Genomic DNA, 19,681 nt, shown 5'->3' with positions numbered 1-19,681 from the left:
TGATTCCACATTTATGATTTATATATATACCATCTTGTAGCAAATAAATTCTAATTTATTAATACATTAGAGTCGAAGCATAATTTAATCAACTAAACGTTTAGTTTATCAAAATCATCACTTTGATTTCTAAAATCCCTTCATATAATTTTCTTATCGTTTCAAACCTTACATTATACTTATTTTAGCTTCTAGATTCCATATAAATTATTACTTGATGAACATTTCTAATTATTCCCGAAGAAACCATCAAAAATCTCTAATCAATGACGTTTCTCGAACACGTAATAATTCTTTCTAAAACTCAAATATTAACTTATATAACATTTATAGCATTATTTATGACTAATTTAATCATACAATAATTTTATGCACTTATTTCAATTTATTTCATTACTATTTCCACAAAGAACAGTCGAAAACCGCAGTTTTGACGATTTTCGTACCGTAAAAATTATTTTCGATCTAGGGTCATTTTTGGGATGTTACAATATTCATACATTTCTCAGCAACGAGAAATTGCATTATTATCTGCTTTCAAGCATTGATCAAAACAAAAGCATCAATCGTAGGCTATATCACTATTTTTCTTGAAAAAAAAAAAAAAAGACAAACCTGGAGTGAAGTGGTCTCCTTTATCAAGATTGACTCATAAGAAAGCCCTGCGAATCACATGTTGGATATTTTAGTGTAATTGGATTAACTTGATTGATCAGTATTGTTATAATGATACATCATTTAAGTATGGAGGTGCGAAGTGCACGCTTATTTGAATTCATTATGATGTTAGGGGCGAAGCCCCTAAACAGATGAACGGGAGTCCGGGGGCAGCGCCCCCGGGTAGCGGGGTCCAAGGGGCAGAGCCCCTGGCTGGGGTCGAGCTGTATCAGAAACAGAAATGCATCCGAAAATATAATTTCTGAAAATTGAAGGACTAATTTGCAATTTCGGAAACCTTTTGAAAAACAGTTATTTTTAGTTAGGATTCCCAACGGATGCACTGTTTCGTCAACAGCTGCACCGGTTCGTCTTCTTCAAAATCTGATCAATTCTTCTGGTTCATTATCTCGAATATACATATGAATGTTCTGCAATCTCTGAATTTTATCTGATCAAATAACTTTGGTAGAACCACCGAAATTGATTTGATCTGAAAGTGTTTTTCACGACTTTCAGATATCCGTTTTTCTGTTCTTTATATTGAATCTCCCTAACAAAGATCAAATCAATTATGTCGAACAAAGAAACGATGAAGGAATGAGCGAAAGGTTTCGCGAAGTTGGATAAGTTTGCTGGCAAAAGAAGATGCATTTCATGCTGACAAATCTCAAGGTGGTGTACGTTCTGAGTACTCCCATGCTCGAGGCTGTTGAAAATGAAACTCTGGAACAGACGAGGAGACGGATGAAGTGGGAGAACGATGACTACATATGTCGTGGTCACATCTTAAACGGTATGTCTGATTCCCTATTTGATATATATCAAAATGTTGAGTCTGCTAAGGAATTGTGGGATTCCCTCGAAGCCAAATATATGGCAGAAGATGCCTCTAGCAAGAAATTTCTTGTTGGTACCAATATGATATGAAAATGGATGAATCCATTTCTGTTTCTAGTATTATTGATAAACTACCACCTTCTTGGAAGGATTTTAAAAATAATCTAAAACACAAGAAGTAGGAATTGAACTTGGTCGAACTTGGAAGTGATTTCCAAATTGAACAGTCCATACGTGATATGGAAAAGAGTTCTGTTAGTAATACTAAAAACGTGGTTGGTTCTTCTGTGAACATGGTGGAAGAGGGTGAATCCTCAAAGGCTGGTAAAGAGAAACGTAAGTTTCAAGGGAAACAGAAGTTTCAAGGGTATAACAGTAAGGATGGAAATAAGAAGCCTAAACTGACTTGCTGGAAGTGTGGCAAATCCGGACACTTCAAGAATGATTGTAAGTCTGGAAAGGGTGGAGGAAAAAGGAAAAACGAGGCTGGTTCAAGTGGATCCAAGGATCCTGAAAAGCAATCATGTTCGTTTTCTTTACCTAATAATTATTTTGTTGAGAATTATTATGCATCAATAATCTCTGAAACATTTTATGAGCAGGATGATGATCTGTCATGGTGGATTGATTCGGGTGCAACATGTCATGTATGCAAAGATCGTCAATGGTTCAAGGATTTTAAACCAATTGAAGATGGATCTTCGTTGAAGATGGGCAACGTTGCAACTGAACCAATCAAGGGAATAGGAACTGTTAGCCTAGTATTTACTTCTGGAAATTCTTTAGTATTAGAAAATGTTGTATATGTACCTGGTATTCGTAAGAATCTAGTTTCTGGCATTGTATTGAATAATTGTGGTTATAAACAAGTGTTAGAAAGTGACAAATTCATTCTGTCAAGACATGGTAATTTTATTGGTTTCGGTTATCTATGTGGCATGTTTAGGTTGAATCTAGATGTCTCTTTTGTTAATAATTCTGTTTGCATGACTTCTACAAGTATTAGTAATCATGTTAGTAAATCAGAATTGTGGCATATTAGACTTGAACATGTACATTATAAGAGATTGAAAGATATGTCGAAAATGAGTTTAATACCAGCATTCGAGTTGAACAATGAAAATTGTAAAACTTGCATGTTAACTAAAATAACTAGACAACCTTTCAATAAGAATGTAAATAAAGTTACTAAGGTTTTAGAACTTATACATAGTGATTTGTGTGATTTTCATTCAACTCCATCACTTGGTAATAAAAAGTATGTAGTTACTTTTATTGATGATGTTACTAGATTTTGCCATGTCTATCTCTGTCATTCCAAAGATGGAGCTCTTGATAAATTTAAAATCTTTAAAGAAAGTGTAGAGCTTTATCATGGTGTGAAGATTAAAACTCTTCGCACTGATAGGGGAGGTGAGTATTATGATCCAACGTATTTTGAATCGACTGGTATAGTACATCAAACGACTGCTCCATATACACCACAATAAAAATGGTGTAGCTGAAAGAAAGAATAGAACGTTGAAAGAAATGATTAATTCAATGTTGTGTTATTCTGGCATAAGTGAAGGATTTTGGGGTGAGGCTATGTTATCAGCCTGTTATTTGTTGAATAGAGTTCCTAACAAAAGGAACAAGATAACCCCTTATGAACTTTGGCATAAGAAACCACCAAAATTGAGTTATCTCAGAGTTTGGGGTTGTCGAGCAGTGGTAAGACTAACTGATCCTAAAATGAAAATCATAGGTCAAAGAGGTATAGATTGTGTGTTTCTGGGGTATTCAGAAAATTCTGTTTGTTATAGGTTCTATGTCTTAGAACCCAATGACTAGGTATCTGTGCACTCTATTATTGAGTCAAGGGATGCTGAATTTGGCAATGAGGATAGATTCACGTCTATACCTAAACCTGGAGGCATGATTGCAAGGTCTAGTAACTCTGATGATGTAACTGGAAAAGTGATGGATACACCTCCTGAGGCTAGGAGAAGTAGTAGAGCAAGAAAAGCTAAGTCTTTTGGAAATGATTTCCAATTGTACTTACTTGAAGGATCAAGAAATGAAATTAATTTTCAATATCAATATTGCTTTACTATTGGTGTGATCCAAGGACCTACAAAGAAGCTATGGCTTCGAGAGATTCTGCATTTTGGAAAGAGGCAATCCAAGAGGAGATGGATTCTATAATCCAAAATGGTACTTGGATACTGACGGATTTACCACCCGGTTGTGAAGCTTTAAATAGCAAATGGATCTTCAAAATGAAGATGAAGGTGGGTGGAAGCATAGACAAATATAAAGCCAGATTGGTTATCCAAGGCTTTAGACAAAGGGGAGGCATTGACTACTTTGATACCTATGCTCCTGTTGCGAGGATTTCCACAATTAGATTATTGTTAGCACTTGCTGCTATACATAATCTCTTAATTCACCAAATGGATGTTAAGACTGCCTTCTTGAATGGTGAATTAAATGAAGAGATTTATATCAAACAACCAGAAGGCTTTGTCATGCCTGGTAATGAACATAAGGTTTGTAAGTTGGTAAAATCTCTTTATGGACTAAAGCAAGCCCCCAAACAATGGCATCAAAAGTTTGACGACGTGGTGTTGTCGAATGGTTTTGTATTAAACCAAGCAGACAAGTGTGTATATAGTAAATTTGATGCTACCGGTAAAGGGGTTATCATTTGCCTATATGTGGATGACATGTTGATCTTTGGTACTGACCAATATCAAGTTGATAAAACAAAGGAATTTTTGTCATCTAAGTTTGAAATGAAAGACATGGGGAAGGTTGATGTGATTCTTGGAATTAAGATCACACATGGAGAACAAGGAATTTCCATTTCTCAATCACATTATATTGAGAAAGTGTTGGAAAAGTTCAACTTCAAAGATTGTTCTTCAGTTAAGACTCCTTTTGATCCTAGTGCAAAACTCGTGCCTAATAAAGGAGTTGCTGTGAATCAGCTTGAATATTCAAAGACTATTGGATCACTAATGTATGCTATGATTAGTACTAGACCCGATATAACCTTTGCAGTTGGAAAATTGAGTCGATATACTCATAATCCAAGTTTAATCCATTGGCAAGCAATGAATCGAGTATTTAAATACTTAAAAGGAACCATGGATTATAGGTTGACTTATTTTGGATTTCCTTCTGTTCTTGAAGGATATTCGGATGCAAGTTGGATCACCAATATGAAAGATCATTCTTCCACAAGTGGTTGGGTATTCCGTCTTGGAGGTGGTGCTATATGTTGGGCATCAAAGAAATAAACTTGTATCACGAATTCAACAATGGAATCGGAGTTTGTGGCATTAGCAGCAGCTGGTAAAGAGGTTGAATGGCTAAGAAATCTAATATATGAAATTCCATTGTGGCCTAAACCGATATCACCTATATCTATCAGATGTGATAGTGCAGCTACCTTGGCTAAGGCATATAGTCAAGTGTATAATGGAAAGTCAAGACACTTAGGTGTTAGACATAGCATGATTCGTGAACTTATTATGGATGGTGTGACATCTGTGGAGTTTGTAAGAACTCATGATAACTTAGCCGATCATTTAACCAAAGGGTTAAGTAGAGATCTTGTGAACAAATCGGCTATAGGGATGGGATTAAAGCCCACTACAAATCTTTGATATTAAGATACCCAATTCCCATTTAGTATGATACTAGATGCAGAATTCAATGTGGAAGACTTAATATTTGAAGATTGGAACACATTTGAAAATCGTCCCAAGGTATGTGTTCGGACCTACAAGTTAAGGAGGTTGAATGTATATATTCTTAATAGTTCTTTTGAAAAATTGCATATGTAGGTGCAAGAATAAAGGAGCTACCTATATAAGCATGAAGTTTAGCCGCTTCAAGAAACTGGGACATGGTTTCGACGTGTTTATGAAGGATAAGGACATAGGCTAGTAAAATATAGTGTCAAGATAGAACATATTCGTATGTAAACTTTTGTGTACATTATCTTCGTGTATTCAATGTGAGTTCCCAGGGTTCAATCCTTAGAGACACCCGGGGTATTCGAATATTTGGAATGTGTAATGTACTAATATGGAATTCAATCGTTACGATATTTCATTTATGCAAAAGTTTGAGATGACTTGTTTTAGTTAATCAAGGATTACACTAAAATAGCGGAGGATTGTTGGATATTTTAGTGTAATTGGATTAACTTGATTGATCAGTATTGTTATAATGATACATCATTTAAGTATGGAGGTGCGGAGTGCACGCTTATTTGAATTTATTATGATGTCAGGGGCGAAGCCCCTAAACAGATGAACGGGGGTCCGAGGGCAGCGCCCCCGGGTAGCGGGGTCAAGGGGCAGAGCCCCTGGCTCGGGTCGAGCTATATTAGAAACAGAAATGCATCCGAAAATATAATTTCTGAAAATCGAAGGACTAATTTGCAATTTCGGAAACCTTTTGAAAAACAGTTATTTTCAGTTAGGATTCCCAACGGATGCACTGTTTCGTCAACAGCTGCACCGGTTCGTCTTCTTCAAAATCTGATCAATTCTTCTGGTTCATTATCTCGAATATACATATGAATGTTCTGCACTCTCTGAATTTTATCCGATCAAATAACTTTGGTAGAACCACCGAAATTGATTTGATCTGAAAGTGTTTTTCACGACTTTCAGATATCCGTTTTTCTGTTCTTTATATTGAATCTCCCTAACATCACATATATGTGTAAGGATCCAATTTTTATAAGAGAATTGAGGGCAGAAGATGGATGAAAGAGCAGACCTTTAAGATTCAAAGCACATCGAACGCGCCAAGAACAAGAGCTCTGCCAATAGGAGTAGAGCACTAGCTTGGGAGCAGATGATGAATGAACCTGCACATGTTTTTTTGATTAACCAATAGATTCCCATCACTGAATTAAATCTGGAAAGGGAGGGAGAGAGAGAGACCTTGTCCTGGGATTCCATAGTAGAGTTGAGGTGTTGGAAGTGCAGATGTGAAGAATGGAGAAACAAATTCCCAGCTTTTCTCAAGGCTAAAAGTGTAAGTTAGTTTAGTCAGGTGTGCTGCCTTCATTCATTTCATCTCTATCTGACTATCTGTACACTCCTTTACTACAAAATCAAAGGCTTAGTAACAATCAACTACGAATATTTTGGTTTGAATTTAGCAATGGAACAACAGGCCCGTCTAGCTCAGTTGGTAGAGCGCAAGGCTCTTAACCTTGTGGTCGTGGGTTCGAGCCCCACGGTGGGCGGCTATTTTTTTTTTATTATTTTTTACTATTTCACTTTTTATTTTTTATTATTTTTCTTGGTTATTCTCTCCGAATTGTAGTCTATTTTCAGTCTAGTTTTTTATAAGGACTATCACCATTTTAGTCTATTTTTTAATAAGAGAGACTATGCAGAGACATCAACACCATCTACTCCTATATATTTGTAGTTTAAAATTTGTGTTCATTAAATTTATGAAAAATAATATAGGAAAATGTGCATAAAAGTTAGAAAGTGTCATACAATTTTCATTTCTCTTTTATCACAAAGGACTAGAGAGTATTTTAGATAAAAAAATATCCAAAAAGTGCAAAAGTCCTACGTGATATTATATCAAAATCTAGGGACACGTGAGGATGTTTTTAAAGTTTAAGTACCGCATTTGATACAATTGTATAGTCCCTTCAAAATATTTAATGCCTATCCCTTAAAACATGAAAAGAAAATGTAGCGAAATTTTAGGATTCTTACTTGTTTATAGTCAGAGTCGTAAATGGATACAAGTGTTTTAGGTATATGCGATTAGGGCCGGGGAAAAATACCGAAAAAATGATATATCGCTCGTATCGTATTGAAAATTATCGAAAAATTATCGAATTTTCAATATATCGTAATTTTCGATACGATACGATACCGTATCGTAAGTTTTCGATACGATAATGATATGAATTTCCTTATATCGCGATATATCGTTTTATATCGAAAATACGATATATATCGAAAATTTCGATATATTTTCGACATATATCGATATTTAACGATATATCGAATTTCGGTACGATATATCGAAATATCGATACGATGACGATATGGAATTTTTTTATATCGAAAGTTCGATATATCGAAATTCGAAATATCAAAACTTTCGATACAATAACGATATGAAATTCTTTCATATCGATATTTTCGATACGATACACGATACAACGTTTTCGATACGATATATCGTATCGACCCACCCCTATATGTGATGTACTAGATTATAGTACTACTTATGTAGGATTATTGTTTTACTAATTAGAAATTACTACCTCCGTCCCCCAAAATTTGCTACACTTTGACCCGACACGGGTTTTAAGAAATGTAATGGAAAGTGAGTTGAAAAAGTTGGTGGGATGTGGGTCCTACTTTTAAAGTATTAGTTTTATAGTAAAATGTGAGTATGAATGAGTTAGTGGAATATGGGGTCCACTACCAAAAATGGTAAAAGTGAAGTGTATCAAATTTTCAGGGACGGACCGAAATGGTAATATGTATCAAATTTTCAGGGACAAAGGTAGTAATTGTTATGTGCTCAGTTGGCTTTAATTTGATATCTCGAACGTGTTAAGAGCAATGTTTTTTTATCTTGCGAATTAATCAGCTTTCGTGTCTATTTGTTGTACATTTGTAGTGTAACTACATTCAGGGACGGAGCCAGGAAATAATCTCAAGAGGGGCAAAAATATGTATAGAGAAAGTTTAGAAGAATTAAGAAGGGGCATTTAGTAAATAAATAGTGTAAATTAGCAAAAAAACATAGATATGTATATGTACGTAGGAAAATTTGAGGAGGGGCATATGCCCCACCTGCCAATGCATTGGATCCGTCCCTAACTACGGGTTGGTCCATCGTAATCCAAAATTATTGTTTTAACTTAATTAAGTAACCATACTCCTCTATGTGGAATTGACCCCGATGTATTATTTTGACGTTTTGTCTCAGTAAAAGTATTATTAAGAAAAGTAATTGAATTTGTTTGTGTTCATTTAATTTGATATCGAAATGTTGTGCTCTAATATACACATCACTAATACTAGCTAGTCCCACACGATTCTAGTTACTTGACGTGCCTAACAAATTAGAGTAGAAAGTGTGGAGTATATTATTTGAGCATTCTTGGATTTATTCTAAGCTATATTAATATGGAGGTGGATTTGTTTTTCTCAAGTAAATAAGCATAGTATAATTGAATTAGCAAAAAAAAGAGCACATGGAACCGAGTCATAGACACATTTTATTCATGTGACCCTCGGTCAGAAAATGATGATCACAATGTTGCAATAACTAACTATACATATAACTGAATTAGCAAAACAAAAACATTAAACATGTGTAAAGATTTATAGATGTCACTAGTTAATTTAATGAACAAAAGAAAGGTACATTTGGGTTTGGGCACAATTTTATTATAGTGGTTACATAGGTGGACCTATCAAAATAGTAGTACTCCTACCTTTTTTTACTATTGGTATTTTATGTAAAATTATTGTACTCCTATTAAAGTTCATCTGAAAAACACACATAAAATAATTCGATTCCGAATTCAAAATAGAAATTTAATTTCTATCAAAATAAATTCTCCGTCGTACTTCTTGTTACACATAAATTTACAGGCATGAGATTTTACCTTTAAACTGAACTTGATGCGTATATATCATTTGGTACACCGAAATCTAGTCATAAAACTTTTATTTTAGTTAATATATAATTTTGTACTATGCATATTTGTAATACTACCATGAATGATAGTTAACAAGAATATTTTTAATTCGTATTTTTCATATATAAAACTCTAATAAAGATAGAACAAGATCCATTTTACATCATATTTAAAGGATTTCTCGATTGGGCTGAAAAATATTGTTATCATATTTTCTGTCCATGAAAAGATATCAGTGCCTCTACTCTTCTAAGCCATGAACAAGTCAATTAGATCTGAATCATTTTCAACCAGTCTGTAAGAAGTGATCTTACTTATTTATAAATTAAAAATATTTTTTTAATTATAAAGATAATTAGCATATTTTATTTGTTATTTAATGTTAACCTTAGTCGTGCAACGCATGAAGCCATACCAATGAAAACCACATCTTCAATAGTAGATATTCTCACCTCAAATATAAACCACATACTCAATAGTGGAGTAGTAAATATATAATATACATCAGATTGTACATTCATAGTTATATACACACAGAGAGAGAGAGAGATGGGAGTGACAAACAACAAAGGCAAAGTGTGTGTGACTGGTGGAACTGGTTTTCTTGGTTCTTGGATGGTCAAAAGGCTTCTTCAACATGGTTATCATGTCAACACAACTACTAGAATCCATCCAGGTAAATTAATATTTCTTCCATCCACGAAAAATAGTCTCATCAATAACATTTTTTTCTGACTTGACAGAGCGGAAAAGGGACCTCAACTACCTCACGAGTCTCGAGGGTGCACCCGAGCGGCTCTCGATATTCGACGCGGACCTCGACCGGCCCGAGAGCTTCGGCGCGGCGATCGAGGGGTGCGCGGGCGTGTTCCACGTGGCGCACCCGCTGGACTTCGAGGAGAGAGAAGCGGAGCGCGTGAAGATAGACAGAGTTGTGAACGGAGCCGTGGGGATTCTGCGCGCGTGCGTGGACGCCAAGACCGTGAGGCGCGTGGTGTACTGCTCGAGCGTCGCCACGGCCGTGTTCAACGAGGAGGCCGGGGGGCGCGATGTCGTGGATGAGGGGTCGTGGACGGACGTGGAGTTTCTGAGGGGGCTAGGGGTGTTTGGGGGGGCGTACATGGTGACAAAGACGTTGGTGGAGAAGAAGGTTTTGGAGTTTGGAGAGAGGCATGGATTGGATGTGGTGGCGCTTCTTCCTTCTTGGATTCATGGTCCTTTTATTTGTCCTTATGTCCCGGATTCCGTCTCCATTTTCATGGCACTTATCCGAGGTATGGTCGCTTCGAGTTTACTCCCTCCGTCCCCAAAGAATATGCACTTTGAGTTCGGCATGAGTTTTAATGTAAAATTAGTAAAGTCTTTAGAGAGAAAAGACTTTTCAAAATTAGAAAGTGCATATTCTTGTTGAACGGATGGAATATTTTATTTCATTCGTTACTCTGATCAGAATTTTGGGAATTTACAAGCAATTTTTGAAGGGATCGACTGGAAAAATTTGCGGTCGAATATGTGCTATGTTTAAGAATCGTGCGAGGGGTGTTCGGTTGCTTAAGATAACTAAATAGTATGGAATATAATTAAATGCAAACTCTAAACGTCAACAGATGACAAATAGTAGCAACAGAAAATGTCAACACCGTGTCAACGGCTGATGCTGTGTTGACATTTTCTGTTGCTACTATTTTGTCATCTGTTGATATTTTTTAACTGTCCAGATCATAATTTGTAGTTTGTACAACATATGAGTTTGCAGTATTAATTTTCAAACATTTGAAGGGGACAAGAAATGTTACCAACGACTTGTTCAGACCAGTGTGGTTCACGTAGACGATGTCGTAAGAGCTCATATTCATTTGTTTGAGTATCCTGAAGCAAAGGGGAGATACATTTGTTCAAATGTTGACATTACTATTGAGGAATTGCATGAATTTTTATCGATTAATTACCCCCAATATCCGCTACCATCCACAGAGTAAGTTCTTGACGTTCTAGATTATTAAAAAATTTAATGTATACTTCATGTCATTATTTATATAAATTGAGTTGATTTTTTGCAGTGAGTTTGAGAATTTGATACGTGTTAAATTCCCGGTATTGTCAAGTCAAAAGCTCCTTGAAAGTGGATTCAAGTTCGAAAATGGGATTCAAGAAATGTACGATGGAGCAATCAAATCATACAAACAACTTGGTCTTCTATAATTCTGTTTTCGTGTAATAGCTTGCAAACCACGTATTACATGAATGTCACTCGTTTGATTTATTTGTATTTCTCTTCATGCATTTTTATAGGTTGGTGTAATAATTCTGTGGGGATGTTGCTGCTTTTGGCATAGAATTTAAAAAGCTCTTATGTATGATTGATTATGATAGTGAGTTTTAATTTTTAGACCAAATTATTCTATTTAATGATCTGATTATTTCAATATCTTTAAAACTAAGCACCTTATTTAGTTAAAGTCAAACACAGTGTAAAATAACAACACCATGACCAATTCAAAGTACTCCTTATAACTGGGGAAGGACAGCTAATCATTGTAAAATTAAGTAATCAAAAGTCTCCTTCTAACTGGGGAAGGACAGCTGATCATTGTAAAATAAACTAATCAAAAGTCTAAGTATTCCCTTCTTCCCCATTGGAAGTCATTTGATTTTTACCCAAATTTTAAGAAATACTCCTATAGAGAAAAATGAGTGAAAAAAGATAGTAATAGAATATGAGATCCATTTTTATACACTATTAGTGATAAAATGTATTAAGTGAAATGAATTAATGGAATATGAGGTCTACCTATCATTTACAGTAAAAATAAACTAGGACTCCTAATGGTGGACAAATTAAAATGGTAAACTGAGACTCCTAATGATGATCAGAGAGAGTACTACCTCCATCCTTTAAAATTAGAAACTATTTCTACTTTCGTTTGTTCCTTAAAAATGATAACTTTCTAAACTTTCTATTTTAGGAAATTGACCCTACAATTTACTAATATTACGTTCAATACTTTTTCTAGATCATTCTTTCTCTTCCTTTACCTTTTTTTTTCCTCATTTTTCATACTTTATTCTCTCTTATTCTACGAATTGCACACTAAAATTTATGTCGTTTCAAAAGTTTTTTTATTTCTTAAGGACTTGTATAGATTATCAAATGTTGTAGCGGGTGAAGAGAACCAAAAACTAATCGGCAACTACTAACATTTAAAAGTTTTTTTTCCGCAGAAATATAGTTGACTTAAACGAGGTAGTATATAATATACTTAAATAATCTTTGACGAGTTTCGTAACAGAATAAACTTTATTTAATATAGAATTAATACCACTTAAATCTTATAAATGTTGTACACATTAATTTTGTATTGCCAAACTAAAAAAGTCCAAGCTTTTTGCAACTCTCAATAGCTCCATCATACATTTCTTCCAGTCCATACTTGTACTTAAAACCTGCTTCCAGAAGCTTCTGTGACGAAATCTCATATGTTCTCCCCATAGAACTACCAAAAAGCAATGCAAAATTTAATCATAAGAAAAACACAAATTAAAATTTAAAAGAAAATACTAACTAACCAATCAGGAGGCGCAATTTGATAGTTAGGATATCTGCTACAAAGCAACTGATGCAATTCATCAATGGTGGTTCCGACGGCCGAACAAATATACCTCCCTTTCGCAACACCCGACTCAAAAAGGAAAATTTGCGCGCTCGCAACATCATCCACGTGCACCACATCAACCGAACCCGCTAAGTACTTGTACGAGTCAGCATTCCCTGCAACCACAGAGGCGAACCCAGAAAAAAAATGTTGGTAAATGCGTTATCGCGACTATATATTTTCTTACAGTCGAATAATTATATGCATACTAAAAGTAACACTCGTACACAAAATAATCACATAATATGTTTAACACATTTTGAAATTAGTACAACACATTAATCAAACTTAAAAGTTAAAACTATGTTTATATGATACTATAAAATTTTCCTTTTCTTTTCTCAAACCAATTTTTTGCAATTTTTTTTCTTTTTCTTTTTTTTTATAGTGTGTGCCTGAAACTACAATAAAAAAACGGGTTGGATTTGGTCAATCCCTCGGTAGTTACCGACGAATTTCTGACAGAATGCCCGTAGTCCACAGCTAAAAAAATTACCAATATTAACTCTGTTTACCAACTAAAAAATAGGAATTACCGTAAGTAAATTTGTTGTTTTTTGCAGTGTGACGAACGAAATAAAAACTAACCGAGTAGCATAGACACGAGCGTGTAGACAGAAGCAGGGCAGCGGGGGCCGATGAAGGGGCCATGTATGTAAGTGGGAAGCAGAGTGACTACTTCGAGCCCGTGTTTCTCTCCGAATTCTAACGCGGCTTTTTCCGTCAAGGTCTTGGCTGCCGCGTAGGCAGCCACCGGGGGCGGAGATTTGTGCACGAGGTCGAGGTCGGACCAGGAATCCTCGTCGATTGTGGTGGAGATTTTGGTGGAGAAGATGGCTGCGACTGCGGAGGAAGTGTAGACGGCTCGTTTGACTGTTTTGGAGTCGAGGCAGGCTTGAAGAATGGCGAGGGTGGAAGTGGTGGAGGTTTCGCCGGAGTTGGTTGTGGTTGTGGTTGTGTCGGTGGGCATTTGATGAGCGACGAGGAAGACGCCGATGCAGCCGGAGATGGCGGCTCGGAAAGTGTCGGGGTGGTTGAGATCGGCCTCGAATATTCTGAGCCTTTCTGCTGAGCTTGATAGATCTTTGAGAAACCCTAGCTCTAGTATGTGTTTGTGTTTGTGTTTGTGTTTGCATGGATATATATCAATTAATTAAGTGAAAGAAAAATTATACTATAATTTTGTAAGATAAAAGTGGTTTATTGTTTATGGAGACGTGATCTGTTGCTAACTTTATTAAGTTGCTAATTCGGCAAGTTCATCAATGCGGTGTATTAAAATGTCAACACGATAACATTGAAATGTCAACGATATTTTAATACATTGTGTTGACATTGTTATTTTAATGTCGACACGACATATTAAAACACATTCTTAATACAAAAATGCAGAAGTAAGCATACGAAAGTCATTTTTAAGTCATTGTTAGCTTTTATTTAGGTCATTATAGTTAGGGCTGGAGAAAAATACCGAAAAAATGATATATCGCTCGTATCGTATTGAAAAATATCGAAAAATTATCGAATTTTCGATATATCATAATTTTCGATAAGATATGATATCGTATCGTAAGTATTCGATACGATAACGATATGAATTTCCTTATATCGCGATATATCGTTTTATATCAAAAATACGATATATATCGAAAATTTTCGATATATCGATATTTTCGATATATCGATATTTTCGATATATATCGATATTTAACGATATATCGAATTTCGGTACGATATATCGAAATATCGATACAATAACGATATGGAAATTTTTTTATATCGAAAGTTCGATATATGGAAACTTTCGATACGATAACGATATGAAATTCTTTCATATCGATATTTTCAATACGATACACGATACAACGTTTTCGATACGATATATCGTATCGACCCACCCCTAATTATAGTAAGGATGACATAAAATGATCTTAACATGTCCTCAAACCCGAATATGGCCTAAATATACTTTACATTGACCCTCCGTGTTTTGTTTAATTATTGACCATTAGATTGTCAAATCTTATGGTCAGAATTTGGTCTGAATTTTATATTGAGATCAAATTTTACATTGATCATTTTCATATAATATAAACATGTTAATTACTTGATCGGTGGTTCAACTCCTATGTAAGCTTGCATGAAGGGGAAAAAATAGATAATTTTTTTGAAGCATATTAATTATTTTGAGTTACATTGTCACACTCAAAATAAATACTCACTCAACAATTGTTTTTCTCTATCGATATTTTTAATAATATTGATTTACAGTTTACACTCGAATCAAAAATATCTAATTAAATGGTGCGTGGAAGAGAAAAAAAATCTAAAAATTGAAAATGAAACAAACCTGTATTAGATCTAACAGTTGTGTTGACATAATAGCCATGTTGAAGAAGTCTCATAACCAGCCAGGATCCAACATATCCATTTCCACCAGTTACACACACTTTCCCTTTCTCTGTATTTTTGTTTTCCATCTTATACATATATTGTTATGGGAATATGTATTTCTTATTTATAGCTGGTAACGGATGCAGGTATTGTAATTCTAATGGTAATAAACTCATGCGTAACAGATGAGATTAGTCATGTTGTTAGTGTGGATCCACAAATCCTCATATTCCAAAATTTCCTTCAATTTTCATTTTGCGTATAGAATTTATACACACAAAAGTGTCGTGAATTGTTATTTTAGGAAGATTGTGCGTGTTTAAAATATTATGAGTCGATTTTTATATGAATAAACAGAATAAAAAAGGAGTAACACTAGTTGTTAGAGAGATACATTTGTCTAACATATTTTGTTTGTATAAAAATAAAGTACATGATTTTATTTAATGTTAAGAATGTAATTTAAAAATTTGATATATAACATTACTCAAGTGTGTGGGAATCAACAAAACGATTGATGGAGTATTTAATTTTGAGAATGTATATATAGATGGGAAATTGACGTCTATTATCATGAAATTTTCAAAAGGTTGTATGTTTTTCATGAACTTTAAAATTGACAAATAATATCACGAATTTTACCTATAATTTGTTTTTTCCCATGAATGAAAAATTCATGTTATTTTGATAGATTAAAGAACAATTTTGGAGGGAGTGCTTCAAGAAAATTATCTTCAAAGATTGAAAAATTTGAAGCTCTCAAAATTGTTGTCTAGAAATTATGAAAAAAAAACTGTATCATAATATAATTGTGGTAATTTTTTCATTCGTGGTAAAAAACAAACTCGGGATAAAATTCGTGATATTATTTGCCAATTTTAAAATTCATGGGAAAAACCTAACTTTTTAAAAGTTTCGTGATATTGGATTACGATATGTATAGAATAATTTATATAAATTCTTTTCTTATTTTTTCTACATACAGTATCAGTATTTCTTTCTCCATTTTGCAATGGATCGATTCAATAGTTATTTTTATACCGTAACTGAGTGTGCTTATTAATATTATCAATTGTATTTTTACAATTTTACTTTTCATTATACTACTACTAATTTACAATTTATTTTTCTACAATTTCACTTTTCGTTAGTACTAGTATCTTAATTTATATTGTTAGTTTGCCGTATTTTTGAAATTCTATTAGTTATTTGTAAGTATCTACAATTTTTAAAATATTTTTATTTAATTTTAAACTTGCTTTTCTCTATAATTATATAATCGTTATTTTATTTTATTTTGTAATTATTTTTCTTTGCTTTTCGAGAAGTTTCTACGATATGCTTTATAGCCTAGTGCAAGTACTACTTTGCTCATCTCTACTCTCATAATTCGTCTGTCGCTAGATAAAGGTAATAAATTTGTTGTGAAATCTCTGCTAAAAGTTTTTTCTTCTCTAATTTCACATTCTGTCCAGCCTATAGACTGACACAATACAGGAAAAATTCTAAATTTTGATCATATTTTGCAGGTAATTCATGAACACACACACATACAGAGAAAGACGTCATTTTTTCCATGTTATTTCAATCTAACCACCTCACAATCACAGGGTATTTGGAGAATTGCACACAAAATGTCGTTTTTTGGAGGGAAAGATCCTTTTGATCACCCGTTTTTCACTCAGCCTTTCGGTGGCTTGTTTGGTGGGACGCACCCGTTTGTTGATCCATTTTTCACCAGCAATTTTGGTAATAATTCGGGTCCCCGCAAGCAAATTTCCATTGAAGAGCTGAACCCTGATGATGATGGCATCAGTGATGCTAAAAGTTTGCCTAAACAAAACCTATCTGTTAAGAATTCAGATGAATCCCCATCAGGTATATAATGTTCTCACCTCTACTTTGTCATACATTTGGAATCAATTGTAAATTATAATATATGACTGCTTTGTTTGAGGAACTTATGTGTAGTTGATCTTGATTGCATTGTTAAATTTAATCATGGTGTTGAATGGTTAGAGTAGGAAATGGTGTTTGTATAGGGAAGGATAGTAGTGATCAGCATTCGACAAGTTGTAGTTATATCTTGTTTTGTTTATGTGTCTATTACTTGGTGAATGTCGGACTCTGGGTTCCAGACTATCAGAGTTTTAGCTTCCAGAGGGTCGCGTATGGTGGTCCCGATGGGATATACTACACCTCCTCTGTTGGGAGAAGGTCTGGGGGAGATGGGGTGAGTGGTTTTTCATGTTGAGGATTTGGGATCTTATGTTGACACAAGCGGGCTAAGTTACTTTTTTTAATGTCGGATCAAAAGGTGTTTCTGATGGAAATGAAAGAAGATGATCGGCTGGTTGGTGAATCACTGCATACCATTTCTAAAGGGATACATGATAAGGTAATCTACTTACTGGAGTCCATGTCTTCTTCTACCCTTTGTGAAACGTCCAATAAAGCACATTAGTCTCACAATTCGTGTTTTGTGTATATGAAGGGGCATTCTGTTACGACCAAACAATCTAAGGATGGCAGAGTTGATTCATTGCAAACGTTACACAATTTAGAAGAAGGTTTGGTTTGTTCCCACAATGTCTAGATGCAAGTTTATGTTTAGTAAGGCTGCTCTTAACATTTTGTTCCATGTCATTCTTAGATGAGCTTGCTGGTTTTCAAGAAAATTGGAAGACTAATGCTGAGAATGTTTTATCTGGATGGAGCGATGGCTTCGGTCTACTTGAGAATGCGGGTACACTACTCAAATTGTTTGTGCATATATTTTGTTTTATACTCTTGGTTAGAATTGGTTCACATTCTGAACTGTGAATACCAGATTGATTCAGCGCAGTATGATAGTTTAAGGGACCTCAGGTTACTAAACAAACTCTTGTTGTGATGTGACTATAGATTGATTTTTTTACATTTCATGATCATCTAAGTAAAGGTCTATTGTAGTATGAGATTGAGAATTTGGAGTGATGATAAGATACAACTGAATTTTAAGGTGTGTATATAAATGTGTAAGGTGGGAGCGGGGGCTAGTAACAATCCAATACTTGTTAATGAATCCTTCTTGCACCATGAATTGGGTGTTTTTGTTTTTTTCAAAATTGTATTAAAAAATGGAAGGGGGGAAGAAAGTTTGCGGTTTAAGTGTATGCAGCTTAAGTTTCTCCTTTTCTATAAAGAAGAAAGTGCAAGCACTTGGGAGTAAAACCTATGGATTAAAATGTAAAGCCAGTTTTCTCAAAGTTGGGTATTGATTAATGCAGGTGCTAACAAAGGTGGATGGGAGGATTTTGGTGGTTGGGGTGGGTGGCCTTTCCCATCTCTCGAGTATTATGGAAACGAGGGCGAATATCCTCAGCCATCTTCTCGTGATACCTCCAGAAGAATTGTCCCTGTGGAGTGAAGTCTCCTCTATCTATCTATCTATCTATCTATCTATCTATCTACTACTATGTTATCTAATGTGGAGATGCATGCTATGCTGTTTGGGTTTTGTATCTGTTATCGTCACGAACCATGTATTTATGGTCTCACTTTATACTTGGTTTGGCTCTAGCCCTTGTACTTAGTTCGTGCATCCGTAACTGGATATAGAACCTTAGTTTGGTGAACAAGATGTGGCACTTTTTTAAGTCCTGTTGTTGTTGTCAACTATTTTGTTGTTTCGACTAAATTTGTCACGCTTAGTAATTATCGAATGCCAAACTGTTTTCTCATTTAGTTCGTTAAAGTTCAACATTTGAAAAGAATATGTTAGAACTGAAAGTTCAACAAAACGTTCAAAGTTGAGGTTGATTTTAATTGTAGTAAATGCACAAGATGTTGAGTATTATCATCTCAAAGTTTGAAAGTGGCATGTTGTAAATTGAACTGTTCTTACATACAATATTCCTTTTTCTTTGGATGGTGCAAAAAGAAAACGAAAGGGCCTCGTCCAGTTAATGATACTTGGCCATCCAGACCGAGTCACGATCATACTACTAATGCCCTTAGTATACGAAATCGGAGCCCAATTCATCTGTAAGTTTCTAGTTCGCGGGACAAAATACGAGTCATCTGTCTCAGTTAAAGTGACATTTTTGTTAGGATGTTCTACTCTAATTAACATTTTTAACAATTGAAAAGACAATTCTCTCTACTTTATTTTTTATTCAATTAAGAATCTGGTGTCAAAAAATAAATGTTTACAACCAATGCTGCTCTCTCCAATATTCTAGCCAGCATTGGACATTGCTTCAAAATGTGATTCCAAATAGTCCCAAATTGAGCTTTATTTATAAATTGGCATGTTATTATATGAACATTAGCAAATTCAAGAGAATCTAGTTACTGTAGCCATATGTTGGTTGGGATTTCTTATTGGGGTGAGATGCATCTTGTCAGAAAATCTGCAGTGTTTCTCTGTTTTTTATCCTAAAAGCAATGGTAAGTGTGC

At 34.7% G+C, this 19,681-nt stretch overlaps 3 protein-coding genes, 1 long non-coding RNA gene and 1 other non-coding gene across 8 annotated transcripts; 3 read left to right on the top strand and 2 right to left on the bottom strand.

Annotated features, from left to right (window-relative positions):
* Positions 1-615: 615 nt before the first annotated feature.
* Positions 616-6,554, bottom strand: LOC148932829 (uncharacterized). Its single transcript, XR_016135253.1, has 3 exons — positions 6,444-6,554; positions 6,277-6,367; positions 616-662 (listed from the first exon to the last, which is right to left on the bottom strand). It is a non-coding gene; the product is annotated as an uncharacterized LOC148932829 (long non-coding RNA).
* Positions 6,555-6,678: 124 nt separating this feature from the next.
* TRNAK-CUU (transfer RNA lysine (anticodon CUU)) lies at positions 6,679-6,751 on the top strand. Its single transcript has one exon. It is a non-coding gene; the product is annotated as a tRNA-Lys (tRNA).
* Positions 6,752-9,708: 2,957 nt separating this feature from the next.
* On the top strand, positions 9,709-11,560 carry LOC125216080 (vestitone reductase-like). The gene is made up of 4 exons (XM_048117702.2): positions 9,709-9,869; positions 9,937-10,467; positions 10,973-11,168; positions 11,254-11,560. Exons 1-4 carry the CDS (start codon positions 9,743-9,745, stop codon positions 11,393-11,395), a joined length of 996 nt encoding a protein of 331 aa, XP_047973659.1. The 5' UTR covers positions 9,709-9,742; the 3' UTR covers positions 11,396-11,560.
* Positions 11,561-12,472: 912 nt separating this feature from the next.
* Positions 12,473-15,331, bottom strand: LOC125199171 (protein BRI1-5 ENHANCED 1-like). 3 transcript variants are annotated; one of them, XM_048097289.2, is made up of 4 exons: positions 15,197-15,331; positions 13,435-13,947; positions 12,761-12,962; positions 12,473-12,687 (listed from the first exon to the last, which is right to left on the bottom strand). In XM_048097289.2, exons 1-4 carry the CDS (start codon positions 15,324-15,326, stop codon positions 12,561-12,563), a joined length of 972 nt encoding a protein of 323 aa, XP_047953246.1. In that variant the 5' UTR covers positions 15,327-15,331; the 3' UTR covers positions 12,473-12,560. The 3 variants fall into 3 exon arrangements, with proteins under 3 accessions (XP_047953246.1, XP_088920713.1, XP_088920714.1); XM_089064587.1 differs by having other exon boundaries at positions 13,435-13,914; XM_089064588.1 differs by having other exon boundaries at positions 13,435-13,911.
* Positions 15,332-16,563: 1,232 nt separating this feature from the next.
* On the top strand, positions 16,564-18,878 carry LOC125200559 (uncharacterized). 2 transcript variants are annotated; one of them, XM_048098208.2, is made up of 7 exons: positions 16,564-16,650; positions 16,851-17,118; positions 17,379-17,473; positions 17,558-17,638; positions 17,735-17,810; positions 17,894-17,986; positions 18,510-18,878. In XM_048098208.2, exons 2-7 carry the CDS (start codon positions 16,875-16,877, stop codon positions 18,647-18,649), a joined length of 729 nt encoding a protein of 242 aa, XP_047954165.1. In that variant the 5' UTR covers positions 16,564-16,650; positions 16,851-16,874; the 3' UTR covers positions 18,650-18,878. The 2 variants fall into 2 exon arrangements, with proteins under 2 accessions (XP_047954165.1, XP_047954166.1); XM_048098209.2 differs by having other exon boundaries at positions 16,642-16,769.
* The last annotated feature ends 803 nt before the right edge of the window (positions 18,879-19,681 follow it).

Source organism: Salvia hispanica, chromosome 2 (genome assembly GCF_029641045.1).
Source record: "Salvia hispanica isolate PSC_SH4W2 chromosome 2, Shi_PSC_v1, whole genome shotgun sequence".
Taxonomy (NCBI): Eukaryota; Viridiplantae; Streptophyta; class Magnoliopsida; order Lamiales; family Lamiaceae; genus Salvia; species Salvia hispanica.
Note: the sequence above shows the minus strand (reverse complement) of the source record. Positions and strands in the feature narration are given on the sequence as shown.

Bases quoted from the DNA above. Each gene is read 5' to 3' on its own strand.
- LOC125216080 (XM_048117702.2), top strand. From the start codon at position 9,743: ATGGGAGTGACAAACAACAAAGGCAAAGTGTGTGTGACTGGTGGAACT. The intron at 10,468-10,972 runs GTATGGTCGCTT...AAACATTTGAAG, and splicing joins TTTCATGGCACTTATCCGAG to GGGACAAGAAATGTTACCAA. The intron at 11,169-11,253 runs GTAAGTTCTTGA...GATTTTTTGCAG, and splicing joins TATCCGCTACCATCCACAGA to TGAGTTTGAGAATTTGATAC.
- LOC125200559 (XM_048098208.2), top strand. From the start codon at position 16,875: ATGTCGTTTTTTGGAGGGAAAGATCCTTTTGATCACCCGTTTTTCACT. The intron at 17,119-17,378 runs GTATATAATGTT...TCTGGGTTCCAG, and splicing joins TTCAGATGAATCCCCATCAG to ACTATCAGAGTTTTAGCTTC. The intron at 17,811-17,893 runs GTTTGGTTTGTT...TGTCATTCTTAG, and splicing joins GTTACACAATTTAGAAGAAG to ATGAGCTTGCTGGTTTTCAA.
- LOC125199171 (XM_048097289.2), bottom strand. From the start codon at position 15,326: ATGGAAAACAAAAATACAGAGAAAGGGAAAGTGTGTGTAACTGGTGGA. The intron at 12,963-13,434 runs GTTAGTTTTTAT...CTGTGGTTGCAG, and splicing joins GCTCGTGTCTATGCTACTCG to GGAATGCTGACTCGTACAAG. The intron at 12,688-12,760 runs GTTAGTTAGTAT...GCTTTTTGGTAG, and splicing joins CAAATTGCGCCTCCTGATTG to TTCTATGGGGAGAACATATG.